The sequence below is a fragment of the Varanus komodoensis genome, unplaced genomic scaffold (genome assembly GCF_004798865.1).
Source record: "Varanus komodoensis strain SLA01 unplaced genomic scaffold, ASM479886v1 scaffold20_1, whole genome shotgun sequence".
Lineage (NCBI taxonomy): Eukaryota > Metazoa > Chordata > Lepidosauria > Squamata > Varanidae > Varanus > Varanus komodoensis.
In genome coordinates, this window is record NW_025335587.1 from 8,966,767 (window position 1) to 8,992,107 (window position 25,341).

Below are 25,341 nucleotides of genomic sequence, written 5' to 3' on the forward strand. Positions count from 1 at the left end.
TTCCCCAGTCTGGCCTTCAGTTGGCCAAAGTTGGCCCTCTTGAAGTCCCAGCTTCTAGTGCTTGACCTGCTGCACGTCCCCAGTCCCCTGATCTCAAAGCAAAGGATGGAGTGATCACTCGCATCCAGAGCTCCCCTAATCTGTACTTCATCTATCAGTTCCTCCCTATTGGTCAAGACCAAGTCAAGGATGTTTCCTCCCCTTGTCGCCTCTCAGTGTGAAAAACCCTCCCTCTATAGCTTCTAGGAAGCAACGTGACCTGGCTGTCACCACCGAGTGAGTCTCCCAAGTAATATCCAGGAGACTGAAATCTCCCATAATTACTGTGTCTCTCCCCTGAGATATCCTGTCAGGATATCATCCAGGGTCTCAAGTTGACCTGGAGGGCGATAACATACCCCCACTGTCAGGTCTCTTTCCCTGTCAAAACCCCTAAGTTTCACCCAGACTCCCTCAACCGAATCCCCATCTGTGCTGCATTCTATCTCACTGCATCCTATCCCTTCCCTGATGTATGAAGCCACGCCCCCACCTCTCTTTCCCTTCCTGTCCTTTCTAAAAAGGTGATACCCTTCTATGTTCACATTCCAGACTTGCCTTTCATCCCACCAAGTTTCTGAGATTCCCACCAGATCATACCCTCCTATTCCCAGGAGAGCTTCAAGCTCTTCCTGCTTGTTACCCATGCTCCTAGCATTGGTGTACATGCACCTCAACTCCTTCCCACCGCTTCCTTTCCTTGGTGTTCCCAGCCTCCTCCTTCCTCCCATCCTCCCTGATACCTGGCCCCTCTCTGTAGGTGTCCTGTCAGTCCCTGCAGTACCTCTAAAACCCTGCTCCCAGAGCCCTGATCCTCCCCCAACACTTGTCCAGTGCAGACACGTTACTGGGGGGCCTGAACCCCCCCCCTCCCCGGCTCAGTTTAAAGTCTTCCGGACGAAGCTCACTAGAGCATCTCCAAAGGACCTTTTCCCCATCCTCGTGAGGTGTAACCCGTCCCTTTCCAGAAGTCCATTGGCAAGAAAACAAGTGCCGTGGTCGAGGAACCCAAAGCGTTCCTTCTGGCACCACACCCTAAGCCAGTTGTTCACCTCGGAGGCCCTCCTGCCCATTCCTGGCCCAAATCTTCAGACAGGTAAGATTGACGAGAAGGCCACTTGGGCCTTCAGCTCCCTGAGTTTCTTCCCCAAGGCCTCAAAGTCCCTGGTGGTCCCAACCACACCCTGCCTGGCCACATCGTTTGTGCCCACATGGATCACCAGGAGCGGCTGGTGACCCCCGGAGCGAACAAGACGCTCCACTCTGTCCTTCACATGCCGGATGCGTGCGCCGGGCAGGCAGCAAACCTCCATATATGCATGTGGTGCTCTAGAGTGAGAAGGAAAGGAGATAGGAAGCAATACTCTTGGAATGGCAGAAAAAAGTTTGTCTTCTGTGAAATAGGTTTTTGTTAGCAATGAAGCTCTGAGTTCTAAAGGGCTGTTTAACACGTAGGGATTCAAACCCCACCTCTGCTGTATACTCAAACAGTCTTAACGGTATTTTGGAGAAGTTACGTGCCATTTGTCACTAATCGCTTTAGCCATTTTGGGTGGTGCCTAGGACAGTTTATCAAATTCCCAGATATGCCTACAGGCCTCCAAAGGTGGTTGAGCCCTGGTTTATCCTCACTTTCTACTTACATCCCCTGGACCATACCTTCTTTTTACACATACTGGCATCTCTCAATATATTATCAACTAAAGAAAATATTTTGTGCATCTGATGAACTGAACTCAAACAAAGGCAAAACAAACAAAGCTTGTGCCTCAAAACATTTATTAGTCTCTAAGAGGCCATTCAGATTTCTGTTTTTTCTGCAGCAGGGCCATCCCTATGGAATTCTCAAAAATTGTGCTTCTAGTCTAGTAAAGAATATCTGGCTGAGCCTGAAACCTATAGGGCTGGGGAGTGAAATCTACTGGGACTTACTTCTGAGTATATGAGGAAGGATTGCACTCTTATTTTTGTAACCAGGTAACTAAGGAAACTATCCTATACAAGTATAGAAAAAACAAGTCCTACAATTTACAGACTTCTCCTACTGGTGGTTGGCCATCATGACAGCTAAAGAATCTTTAGCTATGGCTACTCTAAACAATAATATTGTACCATCCAAACTATTCTTTAACATTTCCACCCAAGGCCTTCCTTCACTTTGTTTCTCATTTGTTTTATCATGTATAACCAGGTGCAACAGTCCATATGTTCCTCATTAAGACCAAAATAGTCTTGTTTTCTGCATCATGTGTTTAATTTCTTGCTCTTCTTTTTCTGTAATGCTTCTTTCGGGTTCATGAAATTCATATAAAGCGCCATTTCAGATACTTTTTTGGTAGTCCACGATTCCAATCCTTTTTGTTAAGAAAAAAGAAATAGAAATACTTTTTGGTACTAGTCTGCTGAAAAGAACTTGAACACTTGCACAATTTTGTGAAATTTGGGTTCAAGCTCTTCCTGCTTATTACCCATGCTCCTAGCATTGGTGTACATGCACCTCAACTCCTTCCCACCGCTTCCTTTCCTTGGTGTTCCCAGCCTCCTCCTTCCTCCCATCCTCCCTGATACCTGGCCCCTCTCTGTAGGTGTCCTGTCAGTCCCTGCAGTACCTCTAAAACCCTGCTCCCAGAGCCCTGATCCTCCCCCAACACTTGTCCAGTGCAGACACGTTACTGGGGGGCCTGAACCCCCCCCCTCCCCGGCTCAGTTTAAAGTCTTCCGGACGAAGCTCACTAGAGCATCTCCAAAGGACCTTTTCCCCATCCTCGTGAGGTGTAACCCGTCCCTTTCCAGAAGTCCATTGGCAAGAAAACAAGTGCCGTGGTCGAGGAACCCAAAGCGTTCCTTCTGGCACCACACCCTAAGCCAGTTGTTCACCTCGGAGGCCCTCCTGCCCATTCCTGGCCCAAATCTTCAGACAGGTAAGATTGACGAGAAGGCCACTTGGGCCTTCAGCTCCCTGAGTTTCTTCCCCAAGGCCTCAAAGTCCCTGGTGGTCCCAACCACACCCTGCCTGGCCACATCGTTTGTGCCCACATGGATCACCAGGAGCGGCTGGTGACCCCCGGAGCGAACAAGACGCTCCACTCTGTCCTTCACATGCCGGATGCGTGCGCCGGGCAGGCAGCAAACCTCCATATATGCATGTGGTGCTCTAGAGTGAGAAGGAAAGGAGATAGGAAGCAATACTCTTGGAATGGCAGAAAAAAGTTTGTCTTCTGTGAAATAGGTTTTTGTTAGCAATGAAGCTCTGAGTTCTAAAGGGCTGTTTAACACGTAGGGATTCAAACCCCACCTCTGCTGTATACTCAAACAGTCTTAACGGTATTTTGGAGAAGTTACGTGCCATTTGTCACTAATCGCTTTAGCCATTTTGGGTGGTGCCTAGGACAGTTTATCAAATTCCCAGATATGCCTACAGGCCTCCAAAGGTGGTTGAGCCCTGGTTTATCCTCACTTTCTACTTACATCCCCTGGACCATACCTTCTTTTTACACATACTGGCATCTCTCAATATATTATCAACTAAAGAAAATATTTTGTGCATCTGATGAACTGAACTCAAACAAAGGCAAAACAAACAAAGCTTGTGCCTCAAAACATTTATTAGTCTCTAAGAGGCCATTCAGATTTCTGTTTTTTCTGCAGCAGGGCCATCCCTATGGAATTCTCAAAAATTGTGCTTCTAGTCTAGTAAAGAATATCTGGCTGAGCCTGAAACCTATAGGGCTGGGGAGTGAAATCTACTGGGACTTACTTCTGAGTATATGAGGAAGGATTGCACTCTTATTTTTGTAACCAGGTAACTAAGGAAACTATCCTATACAAGTATAGAAAAAACAAGTCCTACAATTTACAGACTTCTCCTACTGGTGGTTGGCCATCATGACAGCTAAAGAATCTTTAGCTATGGCTACTCTAAACAATAATATTGTACCATCCAAACTATTCTTTAACATTTCCACCCAAGGCCTTCCTTCACTTTGTTTCTCATTTGTTTTATCATGTATAATCAGGTGCAACAGTCCATATGTTCCTCATTAAGACCAAAATAGTCTTGTTTTCTGCATCATGTGTTTAATTTCTTGCTCTTCTTTTTCTGTAATGCTTCTTTCGGGTTCATGAAATTCATATAAAGCGCCATTTCAGATACTTTTTTGGTAGTCCACGATTCCAATCCTTTTTGTTAAGAAAAAAGAAATAGAAATACTTTTTGGTACTAGTCTGCTGAAAAGAACTTGAACACTTGCACAATTTTGTGAAATTTGGGTTGGTTTTAATAAAGATACTACACAACTGTGGATGTTGGATTTTTATATCCCAACATGCATTACTAAGTAAAGCCAAATTTATTTTTGTTTGTTTTCTTTATAACTTATTTAAAATACCCACACAGTGACTCATGATTACAGAATGTCCTTTCCCGTCCACCCCACCCCGCCCCGCCCGAGAATGCACGTACATTTGTCGGCTATGAATGAAGCGTTAGCGTCTTCGCTCCGATTCAACCCCTCCTTTTCTCAGGCTTCTTTGGGTGTAACTCTTGCAATTGCAGTTTTTAGGTCGCGAGTCCGCCCACCCCTCCCTCGCCACCTTCTTTGGCCGCGATCCTCGAACTGCTTCTTCACGACTCTCTCTCTCTACCCCCTCCCCTTCCGTCCCGGTAGGGACGGCAAGCGAAGGATAAGTTTTATCAGGATCGGGGCCCTTGACCGTAAAAACAAAACTCCGCCCGAGGCTGCAGTGCTGCGCGGGAACCAGCCAGATCCCTCCGCTTCTTGCCTCCTGAAAGCGATGCCCTTACACCCTTGTCCCGTCCGTCCCTGCATTTGTTTTGCTCGGTACGCAGCGGCTCCCCCTTGCTGGCGGCTTCCTGTGTGGCAGGTGAGGTGTGGTTAAAAGCCAAACTCTCGCTTCCGCCCAGGTGTGAGCAAGCGAAGATCCGAGAGAGCTGTCGGTGGCAGATCTCTCCTCCCCACGCCACTGGCCAGGTAAGAGGGTGTCCCGAAGGCAGTGCGACCCTCGCCTCCTGCGATTGCAGTGCCATTTCAGGGGCAGAGAGAAGTCGTGTGAAATCCACCAGCGGGGCAGTCGAGTCGTACCCTTCACCTGCTTCCTTCTTCATGATCGGCGAGCACTTGGGCGGACTAGTTGCTGCACTTGGGGCTGAGCTGCTTGCTTGGCAAAGCCCTGCCCTGGGATCGAAGCCTTTCTGCTTTTGTTCCCCAGGTGGGCTTTTCCTTTCAGGGACCCAGGCTGCGACTCTCCAGCTTTACACGCTAATTTTAACCATGCGTTTCCGTACTCCACTGGCCTGCCTCGTTTTGGCACGGAACGAAGAAGGTGGCAGTTTGTTTTGGAAGCTGTCCCTGTTTAAACCCGGACATAAACAGCTTAAAGCCGGGGAGAAAGTAAAACAGAAGCAGTGGCAGGATATTTTCGGCTTGGTCAGGAGCGCTGGTCAGTTGCTAGCATGTCAGGATTTAGGGAGGGTCCTCAGGGGTGACCCCTACAAGCCACTGCCCCTTGCTTACCTACTTGCCACGTTGCCATCTTTCTCTCTAGACAACTTATTTGGCATGACTGGTGCGGCCCACGCTGAATCCAGCTGGACTGGTTCTGAGGAGCAGAGGCTACCACCAGTGGCAGAGTAGCCCCTCAAGTGAGTGGGCCATCCCGCTGGACTGTGCCACTCTCTTCTGTGGCAGCAACTGTAATATGCCCTCTTCCCACCAGACTTGGAAGGCAGGTAGCCAAGGGCTTGTTGCTCGCTCACGTGTCCAAGTGAGCAGGGGTTGCAAGATGAAGCCATCTCTTTTTCTCCGTGAGGCAGGGAAGAGTGGGCTGGACTTGCCTGCACCACTTAGGTGCCTTCCTTCTGGGTGGTGTGGCTGAGAGGATTGGGCCTGGTCAGGCCCAGTGATCATGCATGCACAAGGAGAAGTGCACTTCTCTGCTTGATTGTGTGCTTTCTTTGGGCAAGGAAAGATTGTCCATGGGTGTTAGGTCTGTTTCAGGCCAAACAGTTTTAATTGACTTGTCAAATTTGCCCAAGGCTCTTATCTTGGAATCTGTTATGTATGACTCCTTACCAAGAGCTGAGGTAATTCAGAGGACAGCCTAAACTGTGTGTAAAAATCCACCCATACACTATCAGTGTAAGTTGCCCTGTCAAGTCATATTTGTATGTAAGGGGTTTTTCCTAACTGCAAAGTTGTGCTTAAACAGAACTCTGCATTTTGTAATTTAAGTGGCACCACAGTGGTCAAAGAATTCCAGTGAGAGGGCATTGTGGTGCTTTCTTTTCAAAAAGGCAGTGGGATGAAGGCCTGCTCTGACATGCCTGTCATGTCAGCTTCAGCAACATTACAAGAATGTTTAGGATCTGTTAAGAAAAACACAGCGGGTCCATTCCAGCTTAGGGAAGTGTCAGAGTTCCAATAATGCACATTACTTACTTGGTGTACTTTGTGAGATTTGATTTCTGAATAGACAAGCTTAGGGTGATGCAGTGAGAGCCAAAGTGGTTGTGGTAGCTAATGTGTTGGACTAGAGACCTGGCAAATCCATGCTCTAATCCCTACCCAGCTATGAAGCTCACAGGGTGACTTTGGATCCATCACTCACAGCCTAACCTATCTGACAGGGTTGTTGTTGTGAGGATAAAATGGAGGTATTACATAAGCCAACTTGGGTTTTTCACAAGATGAAAACAAGTGGGATAAAAATGCACTGTAATAATAATAAGCAGAAACGGAACATTTCATAAAAGGTCCAATGGAACATAAGTCCTTACCAAACACTTATGCCAGATAAAGTAGTGAGTGGTGCTACTTCCACATACTGTAGCTATAGCACCTTGCTAAAATAGTAAGCTGTGCCCTTGCATCTCCTCTTTGACTTTTCCACATTTTGTTGTGTTACAACCTGGAATGGAAAAAGATTCAACTGACCTGCTTACCACTCATAATGCACACAAGAGACCAAATGCTGTGAAGGTTGAAAATATTTTTTATTGTGTCACAAATGTTAAGTAAACAACAACAAACTGGCAGCTGTTGGTTGTAAAAGTATCCAAGCTCCAAGTCGATAGTTAAAAAAAACCTTTTGGCAACGGTTAAAGCTGTGAGTCTCCTTGGAGAAACTTCTCTTAGCTTTGAACATCTGAATCCTGCCATGTTTGCCCATTCTTCCTGGCAGAACTGTTCCAGCTCTATCAGGCTGGATGGGGGCCACTGCTGAACAGAAATGTTCAAGTCCTGCCATAGATCCTCAGACTGAGGTCTGGCCTTTGACTTCTTGCACATTTTGTGTTGAGTATCTTGTGTACATCAAGTGGGCATGTTGTGAGTGGAGCCGGCTGGAGCCAGGAGTCAGACTAGATGGCCTGGGAGACCCCTTCTGACTCGCTCTGTTTCTATGTTTCTAAGTGGTAACAATGCCAGTTAAATTCATTTCAGTGCTAGGCTTTAACACAACAAAACCTAGAAAAAGTCAAATGGGGGTGCATCCTTCTGTAAGACACTGCATTTCTAAATGGGCATATATAGGATTAGGGCTTTTTCAGTGTACATATAAAAAGGGTTTTCCGAACAAGTGATGATTTACAGTCTAATCAGTAATTAGGGTCACTAAACTTATTGAGACAGGCACTAAGTCCTGACCCAGTTTACTTGGGTGTCTGAAGCAGAATTTGTGTTCAAGGCGGGAAGGCAAAGCAAAGTACAACTTCTGTTAATATGGAAGTTCATGATAGTGCAACTTATATTGGCAAAGGAGCAAAGTCCATTAAAAGAAGCTAGCAGTATGTGTGTGTGTTTGCTGTAGCAATGTAAGGTGAAATAACTGCAGGAAAATATTTCTGGCCCTTTCCGCTTATGTTAGATTCGTAATATCTCCACTATTAATATAGGCACAAGAGGAGTACTTCACCACAGCATTGTTCAGTTTGAGCTGAAATAGTTGTGGGTTTTTTTTAGGAAAATATTTGATTAAAGAAGGAATCTCTGCATGCTGGACAATGCTTAGGGAATACTTGACTGAACTCTACTGCAAGGGAGAGAAGGATCCTAGAATTGTTGTAAATCAGAAGCTGAATATGAGTCAACAATGTGATGTGGCTGCAAAAAGGGCAAATGCTATTTTAGGCTGTATTCATAGAAGTATCGCTTCAAAATCTCACGAACTACTAGATCCCCTCTACTCAGCACTGGTTAGGTCTCATCTGAGGTTATGGGCACCACAGTTTAAGAAAGATGCAGAGAAGATGGAAAAGGTTCAGAGGAGAGGGCAACAAGGTTGATCTAAAGACTTGAAAGAAAGCCCTGTGAGGAGAGATTGAAAGAACTGGGCATGTCTAGCCTTGAGAAGAGTGGAGCTATGACAGCACTCTTGAAGTACTTGAAAGGCTGGTACAAAGAGGAAGGCTAGGATCTCTCCTCTGTCATCTCATAGTGCAAGACAGAGACTATTGGGCTCAAGTTACAGGAAGCCAGATTCCAGCTAGACATCAGGAAAAATTTCATGACTGTTACAACAATAGGAACCAATGACCTAGGGAGGCTCTGGGCTCTCCCATGCTAGAGCCATTCGAGATGGACAGCCATCTGAGAGGGATAGTTTAACTTGGTGTTTGCACTGAGCAGAGGATTGGACCCAATGGCCTTCTGGCCCCTTCCAACTCTACTACTACAGTGGTACCTTGGCTCATGAACTTAATCCGTTCCAGGACTCTGGTTGTGACCCAAATTGGTCGTGAGCCAAGTCAAATTTCCCCATAAGGGTCAATGTAAATAAGGTTAATCCATTCTGCAACTTTTTTTTTTACTCACAAAAATTTGAAGCAAAGTGACAAAGAACAACAAAGATTGAGCCCATTTCCTTCGCCCAGCAATCATGCAGGGCGGGGGGGGGGGGGGACCAGGCGTGACTGCGAGCGAGCTGGGGGGGAGACGGGTGCAGACGTGGGCATGCTGGGGGGGAGCCAGGGGCAGGTGCATCAGGCAGGGAACATGGGCGCAATCGCAGCCATCTCCCCACCTCTCCCCAGCATGACTGCTATTGTGTCCATGCAGGGAAGGTGGGCATGCTCTTGATTGCGGCCTGTGGCAAAGTTTTTATGAAATTTCTGTTCGCAGCCCAATTTGGTTGTGAACTGAGGCGTTTGTGAGCCGAAGTACCACTGTATTCTGTTCTGTTCTATGCTGTATGCCCTCCTTTTGCACCCTCCAGGTGACACTTTAGGAAAGCTGTGCATGCCACAATGGTTCCCAAAACTCCCTCCCCCCTCCCATTTACATTGTGCTTGCATGCATGCTGAGAGAAAGGTGCATGTGCAGGTGTGTGAGCTTTGTTCTTTGGAGTAATATATTGAAATGCTAAGCTTGTGCTTCTGTTTTAAAAAGCAGATTATTTTGACGAGTGCAGCACAGATAAACCAACATGCCTGAAAATCCTGTTGCAGGTAGGTCTCTTTGGGAAAAAAACCCCTCCCTTGTTCAAAATAATCAGGTATTTAGCAGCTTTTTAACATATGTTTTGGGGATCCAACAGACAAGCAGCAGGTGCTGTGGATTCTGGAGCGTCTACTAACAAAACTTCATGAGAAAGGAGACACTTCACAGATTGATAATCTGGCTTTTCTGTATAATACACTCAAGAATCCCTTATTCAATCACATGCTGATTCTTCAACAGTCAATCAAGCAGCTGAAGGAACAAGTAAGTGACAAACATGAAGTTTTACTGGTGCAAGTGCTTATGTTTGAGGGATGTATTGCTGAAATTGCTGGGAAAGTTACTATGCATGATATATTGGTCTATGGTGAAATTGTATCTTTTGCTATGCTGATGCTAATTGTAGCAGTTAATTGGTAACTTTAATTAATTGCATCATTAACTGTTTTGGAGGATTCCCACTAATGTTATATAGAGATTTAAAATAGATAAAAAATTGAAAAAACATAAGGGTGCAAGTGTATACATATATAAAAGAACAAGGTCCCCCAACTCCCCATGTTCTTTAGCGAGCCATGCACCCTTAGGGAGCTCCACTCACTACTATAGTTAACATATGACTTGGTTAGGATAAAACAATAAAGTATTGTGGGTAAGTAGGTAAGGTTGGTTGTCATGTTGTCCAGTTTGCTTCTCCCACAGTTGCTTGCTTTTGTTTTCATTTTAATCAGACAAGCTACTATGAGAACCCATGGGCTACTCTATGGTTTATTTACCCACAGGGAGTTGTGTTGTCTGAAACCAGGTGACTGATTCTACAATGATTAAGTAAAGTGAGTGAGTCAGGAAAAAGTCGAGAGTGGTTAAAAAAAAAATAAAGATCTTGCCAGTGATTTTGCCCATGTTGCTTCCAGTGACAGCCCCTTAAAAGTGGTCTACTTCCAATGGGAGTTTGTGTGGGGGGAGGGCAGGATTTAAAGGGAGAAAGGGCAAAAGAAGCCAAAAAATGGCTTGCAATAGGGAAAGATGTTAAATTGGTCATGCTGCAGTATCCTCTGCGATACCAACTAGAGGACAGAAAAGTAGAACTGACAGTGATTCCAATAATCTGTTGGGCATTTGAAAGAACCCAGTGGCTTAGTTCCAAGACAAGTTAGTGTGACATACCAACCTACCCAGTAAGGATAAACAGAGTGAAATTTCCCCATTATTTTAATGTGAAAATGGATTCTTGTGGTAATGCTCCTCTATCCTGATGCCCCTCCTATCCTGACTGAATCAAAGAATCATCATCTGGTTAGTTGTAGCAGAAATATTTATTTATTGTAAGCTGTCCCAAGACATTTGTAGGGGACAGGACAGAAAAGCTTTAAATAAATAAATAAATAAATAAATAGCAGCAAGAATTGGGCCAGTCCCTCTGATCTTACCTGCATGAGCAACACTGTGGGGTAAGTTAGTATCATGGCTATATTAGTTACTATTTCTTAGATTCTGAACAGAGTTATCAGGAAACTGATTGCTCTGACTACCAAAACCCTGTGGGTAGTTGATCCATTGGGTATCTAGGATTAAAAGAACTTCAGGGAAAATTACTTTATGTAAGGGTGGTAGTTCAGTCTATTGAAAAAGGTGTGAGTCCTATTCTTATCATATGCATTTTATCATTTAGAAAAATAGAGTAAGAGGTTTATGAAAAATAATATAAAATAAATTCTAAGGTCTCTAGAATGGGTCTAGAAGGCCATAGGAAAATTCAGAGTCCTAGCTCTGACCTCAGAAATGTGCTCTGAGGTTGGAACTGGGACTTAAAGTCCCTTCGTCCACCCATGCAGCAAGGACAGAAGGAGACCCACCAGCTGTGGCTTCAAAGTGGGAAGAATGACTTTGGAACCAATGTTAGACAGGCATTCCAATTGTGGGAGGAGAGGAGTGAGGCTCTGCCATGATATGAAGTATCCTGGCAGCATCTCAGTTTGTTCTCCTCAAGCATAGTGCCCACAGAAACAGCCTTGGACTCTGCACTCCTCCCTCTATCAGTAAGATAATTGTAATCCTCGAAGTTTCGCAAGTTACAGGTAGCCTCACTGGATCACCCTCTAAAATATGCATGATAGAATCTAATGTTGCATGATAGAATCTAATGTTCTTTCTTTTTTATTTCAAATCTCACCAGCTTCAAAAAACAGGTTTAAGCACTCCATCACAGACAGCAGGCAGGTTTCAAATAATTCCCATCCTTTTCCTGTGGCCTGTCTTATTAACTTTTCTCTACTCCTGTCCCAGAGATAATAGGGCATTTTGGTTAAGGGTCTCTAAGCAACTAGCATTATCTTAGCACTCTGGCTGAAGAAAAAAATAAAAGATGTTACGAAACTTCTCAAGAACCAATGAGGGAAAACATGACCTTGTTCTCTTCCAGCTGTCTATAAGCTTTCAGACAAGTTTACAGAAAACCAGGAAAGAGGGAAAATGGAAAAAACAGAACCTTTGGTTCATTGTGGCTTCCATTTCACTTCCACATAAACTACCTTCCATATGTATGAACACATAGGCTTAGAGACAAGACCAGCCTGAGGTCATCCAGTAAGTGCCATGGTTTAATGATGATTTGAACCTGGGTGGTTAGTCATATTCTGACATGCTGTAACCACTTCCCCTGCTAGCTGCAGTGGCTTGCATAAGGATTCTAGGTCCAGCTACTCACTGGATCTCTGTGACTACTAAAACAAGCCCTTGTGATAGGGTAGCTGTTTAAATACAAGCATCCCAAGATGCTTGTAGTGGACAGCGTATAAAAGCGGTTAATAAATAAATAAATAAACAAATAAATAAATAACTTTATGCATTCAGTTTGATATAAAATTACATTGTCTTGTTATTTATATGGGTTTATTTTCCAATTTATTCAGGATACTCTAAAAAGTAATATATGTCATTCAACTTAACCCCTTTATAATACCAAAGTTCACTAATAGTCATGAAACAAAAATCTCAAAGCAGCATGAATGATCTGCCCCTCTTCTATTTTTTTCCTCATAGGGAACTTGTAGGCAGGGTTGAGAATTAATGAATAGCCCAAAGTCACCTGGTAAACATAGAACTACTACCCAGGTTTTCCCAGTCCACCACTCTGAAAATTATACCATTTCTTTCTCAACTTTCTAATATAAACTCTAATTGTCAGCCAGGAGAACTAGGATCTGAAAATGACCTGGCAGGAGCTGCGGGAAAATATGTCAGTGTACCAAACATTAGGCACCTTCTACCTGTTCTGCTATCCTGCCCAAAAGAGTGAAGGGTGCGGCTGAACAGAGACTTGAGAGCTGGCTTTTGAATCCTTGTTGTTTTCTGTGTAAGGATTAATTGCCTTTTTTTAAGATAGCCCAAGGAGATCAAACCGGTCAGTGCTAGAGGAGATCAACCCTGACTGCTCTTTAGAAGGCCAGATACTGAAGATGAAACTCAAATACTTTGGCCACCTAATGAGAAGGAAGGACTCATTGGAGAAGAGCCTAATGCTAGGAACAATTGACGGCAAAAGAAGAAGGGGATGGCAGAGAATGAGGTGGATAGATGGAGTCACTGAAAGAGTCAGTGTGAGCTTAAGTGGACTCCGGGGGATGGTGGAGGACAGGAAGGCCTGGTGGAGTGTTGTCCGTGGGGTTGCGATGGGTCGGACGCGACTTCGCAACTAGCAGCAGCAACATACCTTCCTCTCAAACAAGAAGAAACAGAAAAACTTAGCCAAGCAAGGAAATCAGGGAAGATCACTTTCCCCTGAGTGTTTTGCTTGGTGATACTGATTCAGACAAATCCATATCAAACTTAATTTGGCTGCTCTACACAAAAAGGATTATGGAAAGTGGCATGTAAAATATTCTAAAATGCTCTCCTCCTTTTTGTGTCACATTTACAAAGAATGCAAAATAACATCCAGGAGAACAATGGAGAACAGAAGAAAAAAGTAGAAGAATGAGTGTCAGGTTGTCATTTTTAAATTATAAAATACATACTAAGTCAGATTTATGATTATTTTTCCATTTGCTTCCAACTGCAGAGGACTGCTGTTTTTGACATTTATATACTTGGCCTCTCCTAAAGTAACCAATAAGCCTGGAGTGTATTCTATTGGAGTGCTCTATTGCTAGCCGATGCACAAAAGTATTCTGGAAAAGCAGTGGTACTTTTCAACATCCACACAACTTTCTTTTTTTTGCTGTTTGCTAAAACACTCATAGCCATTGATATTTTAGTTTGTTGCATATTAATAACAATTCCATGTTGAATGTCTTGGTATCCACAGCTCATGTACATACCTTCAGATCATTCAGTGGATTTTGATTTTACAAGGAGAGGTTTGCTGGTGTTCGATGCTGATTCCCATTCTCTTCCTAATGGGAATCCCTACATGACTTGCAGTAATAATAGTCTGAAGGCTTCTCTCAATCCCAAGCTTGAAATGGATGAATTTAATTTGGTTATCCAAAGGATGGCAAAGGTAAAAGCATAGCACCATCAGTGTGCAAAATATATAGTTTTTTCACCTTAATGTCAAATTCCCTTGGTTGCTAAACTTACATTTCTACACCAAGGAAAGGGAATATACTTTGTTGGTATTGAGTTGAAAATTGCTGAGTAATAGAATGTTTATGATGTATGATGGAAAGGTTCTCACCAAACCGTCAACTTTTGTAAAAACGTGAAATGTGTGTAGCCACTTCAATGGAAAATGTTACTTTTAGTATTTGTAACATTATTATGTGACTACATCAAAGTAATCTAGGAACCTGCAGCTGAGGCTCAAACCATACATGACATTTGGTAACTACTCTCCTGCTCTCAATTTTCCCTTGTTGCTGCCTGAAGATTACCAGGTTGCTGTAATGCTTCAGCAATGGTGGAAGCAGCATATAATGTAATTCTGCTTTTCTGTGCACCTCTTAAATGCACAGAAATATTCTTGGATTCTGTACAGACAATCCTTTGTCCCTTTGCTCACTAGTCAACAGTTTCCAAGACTTTTTCCCACCTCTTGCATGATGCAACTGGTTTCTTTCTTTCAGTTTTCATTGGCCCTTAGGATTTTGTTTTCTAGAATCTCTCCAGCTTTCCAGTGTATAACCCACCTAATACTTCTCTTTACTGTGCTTGTATCCTTTCTCAGAGAAGCTGTACTGTGAAGCTTCTGTTGCTGATGTCTTTGTTTTCTGAGTAGGTGGAGTATTTCATGTCATATGACCAGCACAACTAACTGGTTCATAAATCATATCCATGGAGAGGCCTAAAAGTGGCAAGATCTGAAGAGAGGCTGTAACCCCATTCAGCTGAACATTGGTTACTTTACTGTCCAGTATCAGTAAACCTGTGCTTTCAGCTGCACATAGTTATAATCCTTCTTCACACTTTCCCACTCAATGTAATAAGGTTGAAGAGTAGATGAGGCAGGGTGTCAAGAGCAAGCTCCCCACCCCCACTTTCAAGCAGACAGTTCTTTGGCAAAATTTCTTTTATTTTCAATGTATATCCAGCAAGCTGTAGCCAGCAAAGAAAGAGTCTGTAAGCATGCACAGAGTGGCTTGTTGAACCCAAACTAAAAACTATTTCTGAAAACTCTCCTTTTGAGAAAAACTGGATCTCACTCCTCTGGAATTGCCCTTCTGGAGACAGCAAACATCCTAGCTGTATGCAGGTCTGCTGATTAGGTAGTCTCTCTCTCCTGACACCATATCATGGGGTCAAGGATTAGACCAGGCTTCTTCCCCATGCCCCCTCCCAACAATTCCAGACCCTGTCAGTTCCCAGAGTCTGCCTGAACAACTGGAGACAATGGCTGCGAGTTAAGTTCTTTGGCCTCCGCCATCTCTGTGTTTTCAGGCCTCCTTCCCCAGGCTTTACTGTCTTCATCCAAAGAGTCAGTGTCACTCCGGCCCAGAAACACATGCCTAGAAGAGCTGCCTCTTTAATTCACAACACAGGGTGGCACTTGTGACCTCTCAGTAGATAGTTTATGGAAGCCTGAATAGAATTACAGAACAGGAACCTAGAATAGTGCTCAGGATTGCTTAGGAAAATAAAACTCATGTTAAACAAAATAACAATTACATTATAAATATAGATCATAAAAGGCAAAGGTTTCCCCATGACATTAAAGTCCAGTCATGCCTGACTCTAGGGGGTGGTGCTCATCTCCGTTTCCTAGCTGAGGAAGTCAGCGTTTGTCCGCAGACAGTCTCCGTTGTCATTTGACTAGCATGACTAAACACCAAAGTGCACAGAATGCTGTTACCTGCCCACCGAAGTGGTACCTTTTTATCTACTTGCATTTGCATGCTTTCAAGGTTGGCAGGAACTGGGATAGAGCAACGGGAACTCACCCCGTTGTGCAGATTCGAACCGGCGACCTTTCGATCAACCAGCCCAGCAGCTCAATGGTTTAAGCCACTGAGCCACCACAAGTATAGATCATAAAAACTATTAAAACACAACAATAAAATAAATGGCATCCATAGTTAAACACCCCTTCATTTAAGTTCTAGATATAGCAAGCATAGCAAAATGTGTAATATAAGTTCCCGGACTGCCATTAGTAAAGAATGTAGGAACTCGTTGCCAAATCCACAGTACAATGTTGTTCCCAAATCTGTACAGAATACTTATTGCTTCCCAGGCATAAAGGAAGTTGTTGGTCACATGTATGTTGGGTTCTTCATGCTTAAGAGGTCTTCACATTTAAGAGCCTTCTCATTTCATCATTCTGTGTTTTACTGAATATCTGTAGAAATCAGTATAGTAAATTTCTTTAGAACAGTGGCAGGCAACCTTTTTGGACCATGGGCACATTTAGCAATTTTTCAAGCTGTTGTGAGCATCACCACAAATGATAAGATGTGGCAAATGAGAACTATGCTGCCCAAAGGTCTGTATGCCAGGCTGGTCTGAGCCCCAACACAGTAAACAACTCCTTTGCATTCACAGTTTTCAGCATCAACAGAAACCTTGTAATCACAGTAATCACAGTAATGTTATTAAAATAAAAAATAATTGAGAAGGGTAAAGAATCTTGAAAGGTGCCAAGAAAGGATTGCCTACTCTTGAGAGAGACATTCTGTTGTTCTGTGTGCATAGCATGCACACTATGGGTGCCCAATGGGTGCCACTATCCATAGCGCCATTTTAATCTACATTATGAGGTTTTAAGAGCTAGAAGAGTTATTGTGAGGAGACAAAGAAATGGAAAAATGTTACTTTAATCCTGACAAACATTATTTATGTCTATTCTAAACAGATTGGAATAAGTTCATGTTTGTATTCCTACTACAGTTTGGATTCTTTTTTCTTACTTGTATGTAAACTTCTATCCACCACATGATTCAGCTGAGCCTCAGAGTAGTTGATAGCACTGAAACAAACAGTAATGCCAAAATAAAATGTGGTAATTATAAATAATATGGAAGACCCTCTAAAACCACATACCTGTAACAGCACCCTCATTTCATTCTCCACCCTGGGGATGAGATTAACAACCAGTCAAAATCTTATTTATCTGGCATGAAATTAATCTTAGCTTTTTGACCAGTTGTCCAGGTATAGTATTTCTTCACTTTTCTCCCTTGAAGAGATGACGTCTTGTATAGGTATTTTGCTTTTTCAAATTTTATTTAAAAAGTTCCTTTAAGAAGGAGAACTTATGCAATGTCCTAACTGTGAAAGTAGCTTTTCAGACCTGAGATTGGAGGATTTTCACTTCATTGTGTTTAAATACAAGTTATGTTCTGTTTAGTTTTATCAAAGAATAAAGGTTTGCATTTGTATTCTAAGAGAACAGAAACAGCTTATTTATAATGTTTTTTTTTTGTCCTTATTAGGGCAGGCAAATAGAATATATAGATATAGAGAAGCCATTTAATGGAGGCCTTGGATTTAGTGTGGTTGCTCTTAAAAATCAAAGTATTGGAGAAGCTGGAATCTTCGTTAAGGAAATTCAGCCAGGAAGTATAGCAGCAAGGTGAGATTTTTGGTTCATATTGTTAATTCATCAAACTAACACCAGCTGAATGAAAGAAATGAGCTTCTTTTTGTGTTTTAAAAAATACTGTTAGAATTGCCAAGTGAGGAATCATGGAACCATCTTGGGCTAGTTCCAGATTTAGAGTGTAACCCAAAGCTCAGAAGTAAGTGATTTGGAGTTGAATGGGAGTTATTCTTAGGAAAGTGATATAAGTTTAGTCATACTTGAAGTAGACCCATTGAAATCAATTGCATTTAGTTAGTTTTGGGTGTATTCTAAAGTATTATTAATTCTGGAACCAACCTACTTAATTGCAAGGTACCAAAAATCTGCTCTGTTGACTCTTCTTGGTGTAAGAAAGCGTGCTAAGCTGGACCATTCACCCATGAAGCTCACACAAATGAGCTGATGTAAACTGGACTCCACACTTTTCAGGACTCATTAAGGGAAACCTCCTATAAAACAAGTGATGAAATCAAACCAATTTACATTGCACTCCAATATTCAAAGCCTCACAAACAAAATAGGCTTTGAATGTTGAATGGGCTTCCACGGGAGGTGGTTGAACCCCATCAGTGAAGGTGTTTAAGGATAGGTTGGACATACACATGGTTGGCATGTCATGAGTGGAGTTGCCTGGAGTTGGGGGTCAGACTAGATGCCCTGGTAGGGCCTTTCTGACTCACTCTCTTTCTATAATATAATAACAATAACCCGGTTTGCAGAATACAATCCATGGGTTGTTGTGCATGAGTGGAAAAGAACAAGTGTGCTGCTTTGCAAGAGCCCACTACAGTCCATGATCATTTTGTTTGCAGGCTGTTAGCCTAACATCCAAACCCAGAAGTTTGGGCTGTTTTTGAGTTGAACAATCCATGATTAGTTCTTTGGTTAACTTTCTATTTGTTTAGTCCACAAATAACCCAAAGTTTCTGGGTTCAGACAACACACTAGCAATCTACTAATGACTTGATTGCAGGTTGTTTACACAAACTGGAAGCATCTCATGCACAGTGTGCATCTCTGCAAATTATGGGCTAATTAGTCACAATTTGCCAACTAGTGCCATTGTAGGATGCAAAGAGCCTCCCTGTAAAATATTGTTATTCCCATATTTCAGACTGTACAGGTGTTGAGAAATAGTGGCTTCTCTGGGTGTACATTGATGAAGTTATGGCCAAGGTGAGAGATGTAAACTAGTGACTCTACATCAGTTTTATCTACTATACCACACCTGCACCTTAAGGCTGCCTCCAAAACTTCACACATGCATTACTTCATCTTTTCTTTGGAAATGTGCAATGGGGTTTCTGTAATACTTCTTAAACATTTTTTGTTCTTTATCCAAGGGATCAAAGATTAAAGGAAAATGATCAGATATTGGCCATTAATCATACTGTGCTGGATCAGAACATTTCCCATCAACAGGCAATTATATTGCTCCAACAGTCTGCAGGTTCCTTACATTTGATTGTTGCCAGGGGGGTAACTCATAGAAGCAGTGTGAGCTCAACTGTTTTGAGTGATGTTACTTTACCTGAAATGGTAAGTAGTATTTCTATCAGAGTAAGATTTTGAATTATAACAGTCTCAAACACACTGTAAGGTTTGAACATTTATCCCCATATGGTTAGGGTCTCATTTTCAACAGAGATGAGATCAAATTGAATATGCACTAAAACATTCCTAGATAAATGCATATATTACAGTGTTTTTGGAACAGCTTCACCTGTTCCATGGAAACTGCCTAGAATGGACAAGGTAGAACAATTCACCATATTTAGTCCTGTAATTTTAGATAGCAAGCTTTAACATTTTCCAGCTTGCAATATGTATTATATATGTGTTCTGTAACACATTGTTTAAATATGTAACTAGCTCCTGATCTGTTGACTCCAAAAAACAATTTCCAATGTATAATATTATTCTGTCATACTCTACATTCTTTTACTTAAATTCACTGATTATCATAGTAAACTTCATAGTTCTCAAACATTCAATGGATGGGTTGCTACCAATAGATAATACATTTTACCAGTGCTTTTTTTGTAAAAAAAAAAAAAAAAGGTGCCGGAACTCATGTCTTTGGGTCACACTTTTACACAATGGTTGCTGCCGGCAGTAAGCACTCACGCGACCGTGGGCTGAAAATACCACTTCCATGGGCCACCTGAGGTCCAGACTGGAGGGTGCCCTCCTGTGCTTTAGAGGCATAAATAAGCCCTGTGCCACTCTCTGAAAATCACCTTGATTGTGTAAACAAAAAGGGGGGGTGAGCAAGGGCAAATGGGCAGCCGAGTGCTCTTATGTCCTCTTGTAACAGGGCAAAATGGTGGAGGTGATGGACCAAAGGAGGGAAGGCTGTGGCTTTCCAGGTGATGCTGGACTACAATTCTCATCTTTCCCCTCCCTTAGCAAACTTGTCTCAAACTAATGGAGCCCAGCAACATCTGGATGGCCACACGCAAACTGCCCCCACTGCAGAGTCTCTCAATTGGCTGGGCTCTAACATTTCAGACTGCAGGGGGGTTTGTGTGCGTGCAAGAAAGTGAATGTACGGCTGTTCCCTTGCATTATTCTCAAGTTCATAGTACAGCAGAAGCACATGCAGCCTCCCCCACACACACCCTCGGACATTGCTGGGCTATAATTTCCATCAGCCACAACCAGCCTACCCTCTGGCAAAGTAAGATGGGAGTAGCAATTCCCCAGATCTGGAGGGTTGCAAGTTCCCCAGCACCAGGCAAGATCTTCTCAGTGTGGCCTTCCCGCATTACGGTTCTCTCTGGGAGTGAAATGATTTCACCTACTGCAAAGGAAATGCCGCCCCGGGAGGGCTGCAGGCGATCCCCAGAGACTGGCCGTCTGGATGCAGCCTGCAAGGCCCAAGCCGCCAGGATGGGGGAAGGTGAGGAGGTGGCCCTTGTCCACAGACAAGCGGGCTGGGAGCAGACCCGGGCAGAGCAGGCTGGCTGTCCTGGCAGGGAGATCGCGAGGCATGGAAAGCAGAGAGTAGGGGAGGTGGCTGTTTGTTGGAGAAGAGGTCTGGGCCCCACCAGGGTGGGAAACGGGAACGCTGAATGGGAAAAGCTTTGGGAGGAGAAGGGGAGAGACCAGGGCAGTGCCGACAATCAGCGCCGACACACAAGCAGCCCGCAGGCACTATGTTAATGATTTTTGCTGCTGATCCGCTAGGCCCAACAGGGCGATTCACAATCACTTAGAAAAATCTGTCAAAAAAAGGTGCTGGAACGCCATTCCGGTGCGTTCTATGACAAAAAAAAAAAAAGCCCTGCATTTTACAATGAATAATTTGCCCCACCTCACCCACCCATACAAAGAGCTTAAAACAATAGGTGAGGTTGGCATTATGTACTGTAGTACATTCAAGCCAAGTGCTTGAAATGGTGTGATGTTTCAGAAACAAGTACTTTCTCAGATAATTTTGTACTTGCTCCATAGTTTGCGCAATACTCATTTAAGCCAACTGGTTTAATACATCTTGTTTAAATAGTGTTCTGTAAGATGAAGACTGTGTGACCAGATCTGAGTAGTTTTCCAAGCCTGGAGCCATTTCATTTATAGATACCTTGCCTCTGTCCATTGGTTAATGAACTTGCAGGAAATATTTCTCTCCCTGTTTCCCATATCTTTCTTGTGTATCTTATGAACTTGGTACACATCTCATAGTTTTGCATCATTCCAGCTGGCCCAGTATGCCCAGATGAAACCAAATAGTTGGCATTTGGATTTCTGAAGAAACAGGATTTCTTTTGCAGTTTGCTCATACAGTACTGTTCCAGGATTAACTCATTTAGCTTCTTAAAACCAGCAAAAATACAGATGTATATATGATTGTCTTTAAAATTCTGAAATGCATAGTTAGTGCTTTCTTTCCCACTGTCATATGTTGATGGTCTTTGCAGCTTTTCAATCAACTTACTCTCTTGAGGTGATGGGGTGGTCTTTCAAAGCACAGTGTCAAGTGAATTCATTGACCTTGATTTACTAACTCTGTAATAATGAAATTAATAATAATTTGTTATGTGGATCATTTGTAGTAAATCTTCTAGATAGATATTTTTTAGTAGATAGTCAATACTGATTGTTGCTGTTAGACATTTAAAGAATAATACTTTTAACTGTTTTTTCATTAAATAATGTATACTGAATAGGTTCTCTACAGGTTTTAAAACTGCATTCAGGATGAACAAGTCCTCATGACCTGAAGAACATTTTGTTAAGTCAAAGATAGTTTGAACATATGTACTTAGTTTCTATTCTGTTTCAGTGAGAGAAATGATATAATGATTAGCCCAACAACTTTGTTTATTTTCATGTTGCTTTTATAGACCACCAACTCTACAAAACCAGATAGTTAACAATGAATGCCTATACCTGATTATTCAGAAGTAAGTCCCACTGTGTTTGGTTTGGGACTTATTCCTGGGTAAGCGAGCATAAGGCTGTAGCTTTAGAGACCTGCTTCCAGTAAAGTTTGATAAAACGTATATTGTGCAATGTAACTAGGAGAATTAACAGTATATGCTATGCTGCATATACTGTATATACACAAGAAGAGGTAAAAATAGAGGGCAGTGAACAAATACAATCTGAAACAAATATGAATCTCAAGTTTCTGCAGAGATTGCCCCACATTAATAGAGCAGACATTGCTACCATATGCAGCTGTGATTGTTGCTTTTCATCTCTGAATTATCTGAGCAGTTAATGGCTTCTGCCTCCCCAGAATTAGAGAGCTATATAGTCTCCCTCTCTGATAAAGCTATTCTTAACATACCCAACCCAATCAATGCAAAACTTCTACCTGCTGTACCCCATTCCTCCCTACAGGAAGAAGTCCAGTCAGCCATGATGGACCATCCATGGTCAGAGATGGTAGGAATAAAGGAAGGCCATTGGCCCACCTAGCCCAGTACTGATGACTTTGGGCCAGTCACTGCCAGTCTCATCTACCTCACAAGCTTGTTGCAAGAATAAAAAGAATGCACTGTCTTTGGTTCCTTGCATATGATTTGTATATGGATATGTCCTTCTCTTCTCTGTAACCTTTCATTCCTAGAAGGGCAAGTACTGACTATGCTGGCTAGGGCTGATGGCAATTGTAAGCTTAAACATCTGGAGAGCCACAAGCTGTGCACCCTTGCCATAGGGTATTATTTTCATGTAATTTATTATTTCATTACTATATTTATATTTCAGGATTTTTCATGCAAGGAACCAAAGGCAGCTTACATAATCTTTCTCTTCTTCATTTTATCATTGCAACAAACCTGTGAGGTAGATGAGGCTGGCAGTGACTGGTCCAGTGAAAGTCACCCAGTGAGCTTCACAGCTGAGTATGGGGCAGAACCTGGATCTCCTGAATCCCAGGACAACGTTCTCTCTTATGGAGGTTTTTAGAGGAAGTCTTGAGTATGATAAAATGCATTTTTAAATATAGCAGTTTCAGCTGTAGTGCATGCATTTTTACCAGCCACCCTGCTTACTGTAATGCTGTGACCCACTATATTTTGCATGTACACCAGGCAATCTAAGCACAAGGGAGTCTTGATTGATGACTTGACTGATGCGTAAGATAGCTCTATGATGTATTGTGCAGAAAGTTATTCTTGATACATATAATGGTATCATAAATGGACTTTCATCTTCTATCTTTTCCAGATCAGTTGGGGCCACATTGAAGAAGTTGAGCTTATTAATGATGGCTCAGGATTAGGTTTTGGAATTGTAGGAGGAAAACCAATTGGTGTAGTGGTAAGGACTATTGTTCCTGGAGGACTAGCAGATAAGGTAATTTGTTTATCCTGTGTTCAATTGTTTTAATATCTGGCAATTCAAAAATATGCTAAGGTATTTGACCTAGAGAAGTAGCAGGTAGAGGTAGATAAATTAAAGAGCTAAAGCAGCCCCTTCATAATCCCTGGCATTGTTCTACAGGCCTTCCCTGGGCTTGTCTCACTGGACTGTGGAAGTAGCAGTATGGAAAGAAGATTGGATATGAGCTTAAATATACATATTTCCATTCTTTGCCTCAGCAGTTGTGAAGTGAATGGCAAAGCCAACCCAAGCAGTCATCCATGTTATTACAACAAGGAGGGCAGACTCTGGGACAAATTGCTCTACAGGCTGTTCACAGCCCTTACTGATACATGCCATCTCCATTTTTGCATTCAATATGACATGCCTGCCCTAGACAAATTCTGAAGTCGAGACATAAAGATAGCAGTTTGGAAGGAACATTGTGGATAAGGCAGAATGGGGGAGTTTCTACTAAAACTTGACCCCCACATTCAAATTTTAACCCATCTGTTATGATTTCCTGATACCTGTCCTGCATTCTCCTATTCCACATGGCATGTTCATAGTGACCAAATAGTTATGACAGAAACATGACATTGCTTCTAATGATCAAAGAAGACTGATACTATCCAAGGCTGAGTCCCATTATGTACAAAAGTATACTAAAGGTAGGGCAAAGTTAACTACTTCTCAGTACTGGTTCTGGGTCTGATGCATGGGTTTTCAAGTATGCCTTCACTTGAAGGGAAGTGAAGAACTTAGAACACTAAGTGACTTAGAAAGGGAATTATTAACAAGAATATGTGCTGTTTGGGGCAAAAATTCAGGAATATCTTAACCATTAGCTTTACGTGCTGAAGAACAGAAGCACAGAAGTGGAATTCATACATAATGCTAAGGCATGGTTTGGTGTGGACATGGATTAACAGCTCTGAACCTGGTCTCATGGTCCTTCTCTTCATGTCCCTGCCCACCTTAGTAAGCACAGTGATTTCATTAATGATCAGGTTCTGATCCAGATTTGCAAAGCAAACTATGCTTTAAAGTGGGCCCTGAGAAGCTGGCCAACTTACCATCTCACTACTCAGTGTGTATGCCTATAGTCTGATCATGTCAGAAAGCATTTGCGCAATCATAGCGCTACAGATCTTCCTGTGAGTATCAAGTTACTATGTAGCCTTTGGGTTACAGTCTATTGACTGAAATCCTTGTCTGTGTGTTCCAGATGACAATTGACATTTCACTTTGGTCTTTGGGGCAACTGTTCATGAAAACTTATGAACCGCTTTGTTTCCATGGATCTTAACTAACACTAAAGCTACATGTTTTAGGATTTGTGTTTCAGCACAAGTTTGTTACAAACAAACCTTTGTTAAATAAAACTACTGCTCTAACCTTGTGGATACACAGAGAGCCCTGTTTCATTTTATTAAAGTTAATGCCTAGAAAAGAGATTACGGGATGTGTTCCAGTTTATAATAAAAATGAAATTTAGAGGCTCAGAGATGAAATTCTAAAGTTGACTGTTCTGCTGCCTCTACAAAACTGTCTGGTATAATGAATGCTTTTCTTTTGTGTCTTTGGAACACCTGTTTTGCTGTAAGGAACAAAATGTTTTGGCATTCAACATCATGCATGTCACTGTCTTAATTTGCAATAGCCTTGTAAATTAAGAATAGGATGTAGTACAAAATGGTGACTAAAGGTGATAAATTTACTAAGGAAATATCAAGAGATAATGAGTGCAAGGGCCTGTTTAGATACTGGGCTTTTTTGGTGTACACAAATAACCGTTCACACAGTCTTTTCTTATGGGTGGTATAATGTCAAAGCTCTTCATAAAAGGGTGCTTACTTCATTAATGAATTGTTCTGCTCATGCAGTACACACTGAGGCATTCTTATCTGAGCAGCTTTCCCAGTGTTACAGAGCTTGTGTGTTATGCGTAGACTGGTATGAGTGACTCTTTGTACATATATATCTTCTGAAAAAGAGCTTAAATTGAATTATGAT

General features: G+C 42.4%; 1 protein-coding gene across 1 annotated transcript in view; it reads left to right on the plus strand.

The window, feature by feature from the left end:
* Positions 1 to 4,796: 4,796 nt before the first annotated feature.
* PATJ (PATJ crumbs cell polarity complex component) overlaps positions 4,797 to 25,341 on the plus strand; it is a 186,254-nt gene continuing 165,709 nt past the window's right edge. Inside the window, exons 1-7 of the mRNA XM_044430263.1 lie at positions 4,797 to 5,030; positions 9,447 to 9,502; positions 9,592 to 9,758; positions 13,801 to 13,995; positions 17,363 to 17,502; positions 18,855 to 19,050; positions 23,191 to 23,319. Coding sequence (XP_044286198.1) covers positions 9,481 to 9,502; positions 9,592 to 9,758; positions 13,801 to 13,995; positions 17,363 to 17,502; positions 18,855 to 19,050; positions 23,191 to 23,319 — 849 coding nt within the window. The 5' untranslated portion in view covers positions 4,797 to 5,030; positions 9,447 to 9,480. The remainder of the gene's footprint in view (positions 5,031 to 9,446; positions 9,503 to 9,591; positions 9,759 to 13,800; positions 13,996 to 17,362; positions 17,503 to 18,854; positions 19,051 to 23,190; positions 23,320 to 25,341) is intronic.